This window comes from Clytia hemisphaerica, unplaced genomic scaffold (genome assembly GCF_902728285.1).
Source record: "Clytia hemisphaerica strain Z4C2 unplaced genomic scaffold, Clytia hemisphaerica genome assembly, whole genome shotgun sequence".
NCBI lineage: Eukaryota > Metazoa > Cnidaria > Hydrozoa > Leptothecata > Clytiidae > Clytia > Clytia hemisphaerica.
The window spans coordinates 37743-51643 of NW_027104563.1; the positions used below are offsets into that span (position 1 = coordinate 37743).

At 38.2% G+C, this 13901-nt stretch overlaps 1 protein-coding gene across 1 annotated transcript; it reads right to left on the reverse strand.

Moving 5' to 3' along the window:
• Nucleotides 1-11061: 11061 nt before the first annotated feature.
• Nucleotides 11062-13426, reverse strand: LOC136823329 (uncharacterized). Its single transcript, XM_067079509.1, has 3 exons — nucleotides 12858-13426; nucleotides 12237-12679; nucleotides 11062-12128 (listed from the first exon to the last, which is right to left on the reverse strand). The coding sequence occupies exons 1-3, from the start codon at nucleotides 13153-13155 to the stop codon at nucleotides 11124-11126; spliced, it is 1746 nt and encodes a 581-aa protein (XP_066935610.1). The 5' UTR covers nucleotides 13156-13426; the 3' UTR covers nucleotides 11062-11123.
• Between the last annotated feature and the right edge of the window lie 475 nt (nucleotides 13427-13901).

Below are 13901 nucleotides of genomic sequence, written 5' to 3' on the forward strand. Positions count from 1 at the left end.
TTTTTCGTTACATTGAACTGTCGAAGACTCGCATCTCTGAGTTCCTTCTATTGCTTTTCATATAAACTGAAAATTTGATTTGTACAAAGAATAAATTTAATAATACCGTATTTTTAATGTCTTTCCCTTTCATTTTGTACCTTACAAGCAGAAAGAGAAAGCAAGAATGAGCCAGGGAGAGGTGCAATAGATGCAATGTCCAGTTTTTCTTAAACAGCGAATCGATTGTCGACTACCTTTCAGCAAATAAGCCAGAATATAGTTACACACATCTTTCAGCTGATGAAATCGCTGTGAAACGTTTTGAAAGTGAGAAGGAGGGGCACGTCATCTTGCAATGCATGAAGCAACATCTGTTTGTTTACCACAAAGGGAAGGACGTCAAGAATACCTTGTGACTGTGTTGATTGTCTGGAGCTGTCCAACTTTTTGATTTCGTCGATGTGCCATCCTACGCGACAGTGATCACTGGCGCAAATACCGAGCCCTTGTATTTCCTGAAGCTAAGCGAAAAAGTGTTTTTTGTGATGGCACTACCATGTCAGATACCGTGAGAGGTCCTAAATCCGACACCCCTGCCTAAATCCGATGGGGTCTTTCAAAGATACAAACTAAAATAAAAACAAACCTTTCGCTGTGACGCAACGAAGATACCAAAGTGTCAACTAAACTGAGAGATTTAATACACTGAACCAATTGAACCAAATAACAATAATTTCTTCTTATAACAAAACATATCTTTTTATTGCGATATGCACAACCTCATAAATGACAACAGTATTAACAACATCATCAATAGTAATGATATGTTTTGATTTTCCAAAGCACACGAAAATATAAAAGAGGTCTGTGTACGAGCGTGCTCATTTTGAAACGTTACGTAATCAAGCCAGGTTTTTATTACTTTACACTGGTGACTGGCACTTGGCTTGATTGCGGGCCTTCCGTATTTAAACATCCGGACTTATGGGTGGTAAAGAGGGCGTACCTCAAACAGACAATCGTAAAGATTGACTTGAGGGAACACTGCATGGCATTCGGGGGGATGTTGCAATTCCCTATTAAGTTAGAATAGTAAATTTCATTAGAATTTTGTAGCATTGAATAGAAAACGGGTTTGCAAGTTTCAAATGTAAAGGAAAGGTATGAAAACATCATTTTGAGAATGGTAACTCAAACCAATTTCAAGATACAAGAAGACAAGACAACAGCGTTTTACCCGCACGTAAGTTGACTTTTTTCTACTATTGAGCTTTAACTGTAAGTAAATGTTTCACTTCCTCTTTGATACACCCTTGTCTCGTGACCCAGTTAAGTTTTTGAAATCCCCCTGAGGTCACGAGTCAGAGCGAACAGGTTTGATTGAAGGTAAACTTTTTGATTTTTGTAGAATGCCACGGACGTTTGGGCCGTCAAAAGAGGAAAGGGAGCAAAAAATCGAAAATGCTTTGGAAGCAATAAGAGCTGGCTCCTCGATTACCCAAGCTGCAAAAGACTTTTGTATACCAAGATCCACCTTAAGCGAAAGAAACAGTGGTGTGAGCAGTTTGGGAGATAAAGGGGCCCCTACAATTCTCACACGTGCCGAAGAACAACGCTTTGTCGTAGTAAGTAAAATTATGTATGACATACTTAGCTTGTAAATTAGGCAGACAAAATTGAGTGCTCCAAAAACCAACCGAACACCGAATGAAAAAAGGCTCGATGATAGTTATGAAAGCTCGTGAAAAATTATTTCAAATTTCTTCATATTTGATTTTGATATATGGAGATGCACTACGATTATTTTTACACCGCTGTCTCAGTGCCCCATGGTATTTTTCTCTTTTCTATCTATAGTTCTTCTTCTTCTTTTTTCAAATTAATTTCTTTTTAGAAAAGTGTATAGGAAGATATGTAAAAAATAATTTTCTCTGACACTAGATACTGAATTACTTCGCGAAACGGAAGATGCCATTAACTTCACTCGAGTTCAGGGAACTCGTGCAAAAATGCCTGATCAAAATAAACTGAAGTCCCTTATGCCTACAGCAAATGAAAAACCTGCCCGATCCGAAATGGTTGAGAGGATTTCAATCGCGAAATAAAGTCACGTTACGAACCGCTGATAAAGCAAAAGGCAAAGGATGTGTCGTAACAAGAGATACTTTGAAGGTATGTGCGAATATTACGTTTTCGAAAACAAATCTTCCAAACAGCATCGACGAGTATAAAATCAGACCAGAATTGATTTGGTTCCTTTGTTGTCAGGAATTTTTGCGGCCAGAAAATTTTTGCCAGTGAAATCAGGAATTTAATTTCGCGAGTTTGACTTAATGAAATATTTCGTGGGAATTAGAAGATATGTAACATATGTAAAAAGATATGTAAAAAATAATTTTGTCTGACACTAGATACTGAATTACTGCGCGAAACGGAAGATGCCATTAACTTCACTCGAGTTCAGGGAACTCGTGCAAAAATGCCTGATCAAAATAAACAGAAGTCCCTTATGCCTACAGCAAATGAAAAACCTGCCCGATCCGAAATGGTTGAGAGGATTTCAATCGCGAAATAAAGTCACGTTACGAACCGCTGATAAAGTAAAAGGCAAAGGATGTGTCGTAACAAGAGATACTTTGAAGGTATGTGCGAATATTACGTTTTCGAAAACAAATCTTCCAAACAGCATCGACGAGTATAAAATCAGACCAGAATTGATTTGGTTCCTTTGTTGTCAGGAATTTTTGCGGCCAGAAAATTTTTGCGAGTGAAATCAGGAATTTAATTTCGCGAGTTTGACTTAATGAAATATTTCGTGGGAATTAGAAGATATGTAACATATGTAAAAAATAATTTTCTCTGACACTAGATACTGAATTACCGCGAAACGGAAGATGCCATTAACTTCACTCGAGTTCAGGGAACTCGTGCAAAAATGCCTGATCAAAATAAACAGAAGTCCCTTATGCCTACAGCAAATGAAAAACCTGCCCGATCCGAAATGGTTGAGAGGATTTCAATCGCGAAATAAAGTCACGTTACGAACCGCTGATAAAGTAAAAGGCAAAGGATGTGTCGTAACAAGAGATACTTTGAAGGTATGTGCGAATATTACGTTTTCGAAAACAAATCTTCCAAACAGCATCGACGAGTATAAAACCAGACCAGAATTGATTTGGTTCCTTTGTTGTCAGGAATTTTTGCGGCCAGAAAATTTTTGCGAGTGAAATCAGGAATTTAATTTCGCGAGTTTGACTTAATGAAATATTTCATGCGAATTCAAATTCGCGAATTATGAGGTTGGATAGAAATTTAACCTGGATTTTCTCGTAAAGTGGAAATTTAAAGTTTTTGCTTTTTTCTCGTTCAGTTGTTTCCAAAAATATCAGCACATGTTCTATGAAATACAAGTAATGTAAAAACTAGGATCGTTGCTGCTTCTAAGTCGCTTTCTAATAAATCACTCATCAGAAATAATAAGTTTGTAATTTCCCAAAAATTTCTTGCCACAATGATTTCAGAAATCATAGTATGTTTATTAATTACACGCATTTTTATAAGAACCAGAAAACTTTGGCTTTAAATAGGATGTTCTTTTTTTTGCTTGATTACTATTCAGATTTTCTTAACAAGCTTAATTTTCGAGCTAATATTCGCGCATATAATAATTTTCATGCCGAATTTGCGAGAAAAAGACCCTACTGATGAACGTAGTTTGTCATCAAAAGAATTCTACATCGAATCTGCAAAATATTTGACATTGCTTATTGACATTGATATGATTAAACAAAACAAATAGCTAAGTCATATTTGGCCAATAAGTTCACCTTTTATTTAAGGATTATCACAAAGAACTTGAAAACGCTATCAAGGATATCGAACCCGATTTGATCTTCAACTATGACGAGACCAATCTCCAAGATGATCCTGGGAAATAGCGAGCCTTAGTGGGGAGCGGACAATTTGACCGCGTTGAAAAGCTTGTTGAGCATTCCAAGCAGTCATTTAGGTAATTTGCACGTTGCTATCTGTCCCAATTTGGTAGTATTTTAGATTAAAGAATTATTGAGCATATCAGCAATGGAGCCATGCTAGCCTCTAAATATTTGACCAATACAACGTTTAACAGTCTCGCCATCTCCACCGTAGAGGCGGTAGGTAAAAATGCTCACTTTAGTACTGTGGAAGGTTAGAGAAATGTAAACATTGCCATTTTTTTTCTTTCCTTTAAAGAGAATGTTTTACATATTTGAAAATGATATTAATGGCAATTTTATGTATCTCTCCTGAAAATTTCACAAAAATTCATCTAGAGGAAAAGAAGTTACGATTAAAAGGAGTTCTTTACCTACCATTTCTCTGCTGGGTTTTTCTTATGAGAACTGGATGTTTACCTACCATTTTTTTACGAGGGAGAGTGAAGTTTACCGTGGTTGCCGAAATCAAAACAATGGAAAATTGTTCATACGCGTGCGCAGCAGTCGACACTGTCAAACGGTGTATTATTTCAAAAGGTCTAATGACGTCATACAGTATCTCTTCAAATTAACGCCGTGGTTCTCATTATTGGCCGGCACTCATTAGTGGTCGATGCTAAATACAAGGTAAAAATAATTTGATTGCTCTTTCAAAAGGCTAACATTTCCAAAAGCGTAAAATTCCAGAAATCTTCAGAGTTACTGTTACGTCATCGAAAGTTTAATTTTTATAATTTTGTTGTTTTTAGTGTAATAATGTATTGTGGTAATGCGTCTGGGAAGTACCTCCCACCCACGGTCATTTACAAGTCGGCGCATGTATATGGCCAGTGGACAATAGGTGCACCAAAAGGCACCGAGTTTGAAGCAACAGACTACGGATGGTTTGATGGCCAAGCATTTGAGCATTTGGTTTTTTCATGTAGTAAGCAGTTATATTATATATCAAACATCATTTTCTTCTTAGATTCTTTGTCTTTACTGTCTTTTTGCTTGTTCCTTCTACTTATAAACGAGATTCAAAGATCTAATTCAAAAAGATTATGAAAATATTAGGATTAACTGTTTCTATTCACTTGAAAAAGGTAGAGCTGTATAATTTTACTTGGGTACAAAGCATTTATTCGAGAATAAATAATATTGTGCTTGTTTAAGGTGTTTTTGCAGCACGTCAACAATAACAACAAACCTACTTGCTTGATCAGAGACAACCTTGGAGCACATTTCTTTCTCGAGATACTTGAGGTATGTATCAAACCCTATCTTATTGGTATCGATGGTGATTCGATACCAGCTATCTTTACAATGATAAGATCTAATTGAAAACTGAACTAGGGGACCGATACAAGATAAGTATGCTAATGTTGGTTACCGGCAGTCTTAAAAATCCATGAATGGACACAGATTACTTCAGCTGTGTTAAAGAAGATAAGTTATACTTTGTGAACCAAAATACTTCTTTTTCAGGAACGTGTTAAGCGTTAGATCCTTTTCATTGCACTCCCGCCAAACGCAACCCACCTGGCTCAACCGCTTGACTGTGCCGTTTTCCGTGGATTTAAGGTTGATGAGTGGAAAAAGATTCTCACAGAGTGGCGAGGTAAAAACTTGACTACTTGTGGTAACTCGAAAACTCTATGAAAAGCTGACTTGTGTTTTGTGAGAGTCCCTATTATAAAGACCGACAAGGGATGCGATAGCATGAAAATAATATGATATTAGGGGTGGTGTCAAATTACCCAGAATGGAAGCTCAAAATGCTAAATTTGTATACATAAAACATGTGTATGGGTTTCTTGTTTTTCTTTCATTGTAGAATCCACCAGGTCGGATTCCAAAACAAGAATTCCCCCTATGCTTTTCAAGCTGCATGAGAAATTAAAGTCGGAGTCGTTAGTTAGCGGATTCAGAACCTGCAAGATTTCCCCCATTGATTCACCCCTCTTTTGGCAAAAGTTCCATCAAAGGTAAGCTATCTATTCTCATCAAGCTTCCTGCCCTCATCGATAACATATACAACAACAAAAGATAGTTCAGTGTTTGCAAAGGGCACTTGGAAAAAATATAGTGTGTGGACAGTGAGGGTCGTTTGAGGTTCGTCTAAAGATAAACAAAGAAAAACAGACATTTGCTTGGTTAGAAAGTAACCTTGAGGCACTATAAAACGAAAGAGTCTGCTAAATTACGTAGGTTACGTGCGTGCCGTGGGTTCGTGCCCTCGTGGGTGTTCGTGGGTTAAAATGTCTCGTGGGTTCGTGGGTTCGTGGGTCAAAATATCTCGTGGGTCCGTGGGTTCGTGGGTCCAAACAAAAATCACGTGGGTTGAAATTGCTCGTGGGTTCGTGGGTTCGTGGGTCCAAAAAAATCACGTGGGTTAAGAATTCCAATAATTTTCCAAAAATAAAAAATAAAAATTCATATGGGTCATCGGGTATTTTTTAGAGTAGTCGAAAACACTATCTACGACCTATAGTAAAGCAAAAATTGTAAAAGTTTAAAATTGAAAAACTTCCTCATTGTTCTTCGTTCTTCTCACCCTATACACAGGAAAAAATCTGTGAATCACATGCGTGTGAAAACCAATTTCCTAGCATGTGATCCTGCAAAAAATCACATTCGTGTGAAAATGTAATTCACAATCCATCTTTTCTCACTTGTTAAATAGAATAGAAGTGAGTTAATTTTAGGGTATTAAACCTCTCTCTCTAAGAAAGAAAAACAATCCTATTTGTGATTTTAGATCTAGTCAGACACTCCATTTAAGTCGAGAAAAGATGGCTTGTGAATTACATTTTCACACGCTTGTGATTTTTTTCAGAATCACATGCACAGAAATCATTTTTACTAAGCATGTGATTTCCATACTTTTTCCTGTGATAATTAACTCAATAGTTTTTATGAGAAGAAAGAGCGAAATGGAAAATGTCAAAAAACATTTCCAGCTGATCTGATTTTAATATTAATATTTCTACCGCTGACCTTAAAAAAACGACTTCCATCGAAAGCTTTATAATATATATAGCCCAATTAACGTCACTATGAGGAATCTTATTTTTATCTCCCTTTACGGTTTACCATGTTCCTCCTACCACACAATTAATACAAGAGGTCACAGTCTTTTAAAAGAATCGTTTAATTTAAAATTATTAAAATAAAAACATTTCCTGAGTATTTATAAAAAGTCATGTCTATTGGGTTATAACATTAACAATTCTTCTTTATCAACTTAGCTGAAATGCGGTCCTTCGGACGGTAAAATTGCGCAAGGGTTTCAAATATCGAAACACGCGAATCGCAAAGAAATTTACAAAAGAAATAATTGAATCATTATTAAGTGTTTTAGGGTTTTAGAAGATGATGGATTTAAGAATAGATATGAAACAGCGAAATGTAAACAATGTTTACAGCTCTCGCTGCTTAAAATATCATATCTTACACGATCTTACAGTATTGGGATTTTTGGAACATTTCTGACCAACGGAAAATTTTAGACCCACGGGAAAATTTGGACCGACGAGCGATTTTGACCCACGAACACCCACGAGGGCACGAACCCACGAACACCCACGAGGGCACGAACCCACGAACACCCACGAGGGCACGGACCCACGAACCCACGACACGCACGTAACCCACGTAATTTAGCAGACTCAAAACGAAAAGGATAAAATATTTTTGAAACGTTCCCTGTAAGGGTCAATTTCTCCGACTTTTCACTTAATTCTTCCCTCGGAACATGAGACCGGAGAATTTTTTATCCTTTAATTTTTTATTATAAGGGTGTTAATATTCAATATACGTAATAAAATCTGAATTGCTTTAAACATAGGAAGAAACTGAGGAAGAGGCGAAAAATGTGCTAAACAATATGGTCTGCCACAAATTGGTTTCGATCCAGAAGATGCACGAGAGGGCGTACTCGAAACCAAAACCAAAACAACCCAAGGAACCCCAACTCCACCAGGAAATTCCGGACACTCCTTGGACCAAAGTCGCCACCGATGTGTTTCCCCTCAAACGCAAACACTTCGTCCTCATTGTCGACTACACAACAAAGTACATCGACCTCAGCCAGATCGAAGACACCCAAAGTAGAACCGTCGCAGAACACACCAAAGCGATGCTATCCCGTTACGGTATACCAAAAGAAATTGTCTCAGATGGTGGACCAGAGTACATTGGCAACAAATACGTAACCTGCTGCAAAGAATGGGACATCAAACACACCTACACCAGCCCGGAGTACCCTGAAAGCAACGGACTAGCTGAACGAACCGTACAAACCGTAAAACGCACGCTGAAAAAAGCCACGGAGAAGATCTCCACCTCGCACTTCTCCAGCTGAAAACGTCGAAATCAACCAGCACGGGTTGTTCACCAACAACAGCCCTCTTCAATCGTACAGTCAGAACCTTGATTCCGACCATCAACACAGAATCAAGACCAACCAAAGTAAACAAGAAGCCTTCGACTCAACAAGGCAGACCCCTGCCAGTTCTACAGCCAGGAGATCACGTACGTTTCCACGATGGAAACACCTGGGCAAGACGTGACACGGTTCTAAATCAAACGAAAGAGCCATGTTCGTATATTATAAGAACTGATAAAAACACGACCATCCGACGCAACAGAGGACATCTCTTATGAACTGACGAACAATTTAAAGTCAATGACAACTCAGACTTAGAAAGTCTCCTTGAGACTAATGATCAAGAGGAAGACTCTGACTCAACCATCCCATACAGAGAGCCATTGGTATGAAGTTAGATCGCCGCCAAAATTCGATCCTTCAAGTCGTCCCGACGTACTAGAAGTCGTCCCGTCGCACTAGAAGTCCGCAGGTCGCATTAGAAGTTTGCAAGTCGGAATCTTTTGGAAGTCGAAACATTCCAAAATTTTTGCGCGCGCAGCGTGTATTTCGTTTGGTAAAATGTGCGCGCGATATACTAAATTGCCTTATATGGCTAAACTTTTTTGTTTCGTGCATTGCTACATGACTCTCGTGTTTCCTCAGATCGCTCCGTTTTCGCACTAAATCCTCATATTGCAGCAAGAGAACTTCTATGATTGGTTTGTTTTCCTCGTTTTCCCGCGCGTTTATTCATTTGAACCGGTTGCTATTGCCTACCTACAAAAAACTTTCTCTTCTTGCCAGCATAGTCCTTCTTCTGCTGGTTCAAGAACAAAGAGAGTTGTCTACACCTTCTACATGATGATTAAACTGCTGTCAGGCTGTTGCCAAACTATAGCCTAGGGAAGTACCACCTTCGTACAACAACTGTTGCTCCTTGACAATTTTTCTTTGGTTTTTGTGCTTTATAAAGAGTTGAATTGGATCATGATTTTTGTGTGATTGTCACAACACAAGAAATAGTTAATGATGATGAAGTTTTCTTATTATTCCTTCCTGTTGAAAAAAACAGCAGGATGGTATTGTCAACTTTCAGAACAAACTAACTGCAGTTTTGTATGTATGTTCCAAGTTATCCAAGTAAGTAAGTATAAAAATTTGAGCCTAGTAGCGAAATTGACTGATTATTGATGATTGAATTTTACTTGGTGCTTCTTCTACAACAATAATGACACTCATCCAGTCAGTCATCTGGTAAGTGAAACCTCTTTGTGAGGGAAATTCTATAGCGGCCAATTTAAAGCGCTGACAACCCGAATGTACTGACACAACGCTCATGGGATACGACCAACGAAGAACGTTAACTTCTGAAAAAGTTAGCTAATCCCATTGAATATGGATGTAGACAATTGAAAATCACCTCACATATACACACACATACCAGTGCCGTAGCAACTGGGGGGGCAAGGGGGGGGGCTATGCCCCCCCAATAATTTTTTCAAAAATGGTAATTTTGCAAAATGCAAAGTTTTTCTTTTTTGATTTGTCATAATTGTCTTTTATGTGCATGTTTTGAGTGTATTTTTAAGCAATCTAGAGCTCAAATTTTCAAAATTCCCTCCCTCGGGCCAAACCATGGTTGGCCCTCGCGTTGTCACTAAACTTCAGCCCCCCCAATATGAAAATGCTTCCTATGGCACTGCATACTCAAACACTTTTATCACAAACTTTGAAATTATCTTCCGCTTACAAACTTTTGTCGTGAATTATGGACTTTCCTTTGCATGCGTTCCAAATGTGGAATACTTTTTCCCTGAATTTGGAGATTTTCTTCAATGTGTTATTAAAACGTGGAAAACTTTTGTCGTGAACTATTGACTTTTCCTTTAAATGCGTTTAATTTAAAAGGCGAAAACTTTTGTCGTGAACTATTAACTTTTCCTTCACATGCATTTAAAATGGGGAAAACTTTTGTTGTGAATTTTATGAACTCTTTCTTCGCATATGCGTTTAAAATGTTGAATATTTTTGTTATGAATTTGGAGATTTTCCTTTGCATGCGTTCAAAATGTGGAATACTTTTGCCATGAATTAGGAGATTTTCTTCAACATGCTATTAAAACGTGGAAAACTTTTGTCGTGAACTAATAACTTTTCCTTTGCATGCGTTTAAAAACTTTTTTTAAATTCAAGATCCCCTGAGATAGACAGGCAGCTGACGACATCCAAAATCTGGATGACTTTGGGACAAATGCCGAGTTGTTTTTCTTATTCCTATATGTCTACTGATCCGAAAACACTTACTCGGCGTCCGAAAAAATATTTACCGGACGCGTCCGGTAATATTTTCTTACCTGATGACGTCACAAGCAAAACGAAAAATTGTTGACGCCAAACATAGACATATTATATACCGATCGACGCGTATTTGAACGTAGATTAAGAAAAAGGTCTGTTCTATCGAAAGTTATAAGCCATTGAAATATGTCACGTGACCTCTTGCTGAGGGATGTCGTTTTCTGCGAAAATCAATACAAATAAAAGTTTTGTGACCTTTTTAATGCGAAATCACTATCTACACTCAAGTTGGGTTAAAAACAATTCTAAAAAATAATGAGAAATACCATAAACTACTATGGGTTTAAAAGAAAATGGGAGGAAAAAGTAAAAATTGTAACTCGATCAAGAGTACTTTACTAGCACAGCTTTAGACTTTAAATCCGAAAACCCGACAATAGAAAAAGTACCCACCCATACATACAATATAAATCATTATATACATAATATATACATAATCTAGAGTTTAAATTTCATCATGTCAACACTTTCAAAACATTTTCAAAGCGTTCGTTATCAACGTCAAAATCAACATCAGTGTTCGCGTCCACTTCTTCCTCCAACATGTCTTGGAGCTGATCCTCATTGAAGCCCTCCTCGTGTTCATCGCCTTCGTCTTGATCAATGTGGTCTTCGTTTGCGGCATTTGTGCACCCTTTACATCTGCAAAACTCTGTACAACTAATCCCGTGGGCTCTGCAAGAGCAGGAACGGGTCGTACACCCTTTCTTACAGCCACACGAAATTTGTTCCAAGATTTGCGGAGGTGCTGGGGGGAGAAGCATCCACTTGATACTAAGTGTGTCACCGTTTCTCGACCAACCATAACCATCAGGGTCTGGAATATTGGGATTGTTCTCCAAGGATCGTTTGATGACGGCAGTGACGCAGGAGACGCGTTTGCAGTGTTGAAGTAGTGCGTCTCGTGTAGGTGGTAATTTTTGAGGCTCGGTGCTACCATTTTTGGCGGAAAAGAATTTTGTGTATCTCGCCTCGTTGACGTTTGTACATCCTTTTGCACCATACAACATGCAGACAAACTCCTCGATGATGGGAAAGTACTTCGCATTAAAATCAAAGCTCTCACCGATTCGTTTGAATGCTTTCCGAAATTTCTTTGAGTCTTTGATCAGTTTCATGGCTTTGACCTTCCCAATACCATGGAAAGCGCTGGTATAGTCATTGCCAGTGAAAGCATGGAGTGCTGGCAACACTTTACAACAACCTTCTCCAAGATGCTTGGCAATGGCCGTGATATCAAGGGTTCGGAGATTCTCACCCGAACCAGTCTCGACGTACAACTTTGTTCCATTGAAATGGGATTGGAAATAGATGGCATAAATCGATATGTCACTGTCGACGGTCTTGATGCAAACTTTCTCGGCTAGATGTTGACGAGCAGCATGTTTTCCACACAGGAACACTTTAGTGTCGGCTTCTTCTTGATCCGTCGATAGGTTGAGTTCTTCTTCACAGAGTACCTGAACAATAGAGACAAGAAAAATCATTAGCTATAATCTACTAAATATTAATTCTTTTTCACAAACTTTGTACTAAAGTGCTATAAGAATAGTAAGTATATCACAAACCTGGCCGTTAGATGAAGTTAGCTTGAAGAATTTTGATCCCAAGTTGAAGTAGATGGTCCGACCTTCAATGATGTTTGAGTGATGATTAATCCAATCTTTCAAATTAAAATCACACAGCTCCAACTTGTTGGATGAATCTGCAAAAAACTTGCTCCATTGTTTTGGACACAAACGATGTTTTCCTACTTCCATTTTGATTGTACCGTTGTTCTGTCTTCTCTGTCTTTCGAAAGACTTCACCGAACCTTCTTTATACTGGTCTGTCACAAAATATACAATAGAGCTGACTGCTATCCTCTCGAGAATTGATTTGGATACATCACCAAACGTTTCAACTTTCTTCGGGTCAACTTGTTGGAGAAGGACCATTCCATCAAAGATATAGGGGATGTCGTTCGGAAGGGTATACGTCACTGGACCAGAACATTCAGATTCGATCGCAGCTTAAAGGTAAAGCAAAAAAGAAATTGATTACAGATTCTCTAAAACAGCTGAAAATAGGGGAGGAGACAAAACAAGAAAATAATCACTCCTTAATTAAAATTATATTTCTTATTTGACATTGACATAAATAAGTCAGAAAACTCAAAACAAAAATAGCAAGGCTATCATTCTACTTACTCATCAGCTTGGATTTCATTGTTTTCACCATTGTACCATCAGGAAGACCAAGAGCCCATGGAATTGGACTGAGGGAATACTGGAGCACCTGACGTAGGGATATTCCTGACTCACATTTAGCGATGACGAGAAGCCGACCAAACATCGACCTTTCAGCAGCAAGTGTCACTAATTTATCATTAATCTTCATCGTTGTCTTCGTTGTCATGTAGGAAAACGTTTTGAGCTTCAGTTTGGTGATCGGATCGTAGAACAATTTCTGTGACGTTTCAATACGATCACGAATGAAACTTTTCATCGCAGTCTCACCCTTTCCAACAGCCTTAATCAAATCATTTTCAACCAAAGGAGATGCTTTGTGCCCAGAAGATACATTGATGAGGGCGTCCCGCTTTTGAAAAGGGGAACCCCAGCAATTCAAAACCTCGTAGGCTTTTTCAACGGTACAGTTATTGAACGTGTGGCGAGATTTTCCTAAATCTTTAGGGATTGTTGGTTTCTTCGTTTTACCAAAAGAATTTTCAATGTCGTTAATACATTTCGAAGCAATGTGGCTAGTCAATACCCAACGTTGAATCGTTCCAAGAGAAGTGCTATATCCTTTGATACCACCATGACACTTCTGATCCCTGTTGATTGTTTGTTCAATCGCTTGATCAGATGGAACCTTGTTAAACTTTCCGCAAGTTCTTTGGACAGCAAAATTCCCGTTTCTAAAAAAGAGCGTAACTTAAGTTTAAGATTTCCGAGAAAGATTTTTTGAACAGCAATTAAGGGATGAATCAAAAAGTATGTGATGACAAGACAAATATGAAGACCGAAAAAGTGAAATAATGATTAATTGGCCTTACTTGAATTCTTCGTAGATATTTGGATGCGAAGTAGGAAGTTGAACCATGTCTGACCAGTAATACGTAAAGAAGCGTGAATAATTAGGGCGATCGTACGCGAAAAACCACGGTAATCATCTTTTTCGTCGTCTCTAAATGTAAGTTCCAATCGCCAAGCTTGATGGACCGTTGAAAGTTGAAGAGAATGTCCATC

Excerpts from the sequence above, each read along its gene's own strand:
- LOC136823329 (XM_067079509.1), bottom strand. The coding sequence starts at position 13,155 with ATGAAAAGTTTCATTCGTGATCGTATTGAAACGTCACAGAAATTGTTC. Across the intron at positions 12,680-12,857 it reads AATGAAATCCAAGCTGATGA|CTGCGATCGAATCTGAATGT; the intron begins GTAAGTAGAATG and ends TTTACCTTTAAG. Across the intron at positions 12,129-12,236 it reads TAACTTCATCTAACGGCCAG|GTACTCTGTGAAGAAGAACT; the intron begins GTTTGTGATATA and ends TCTATTGTTCAG.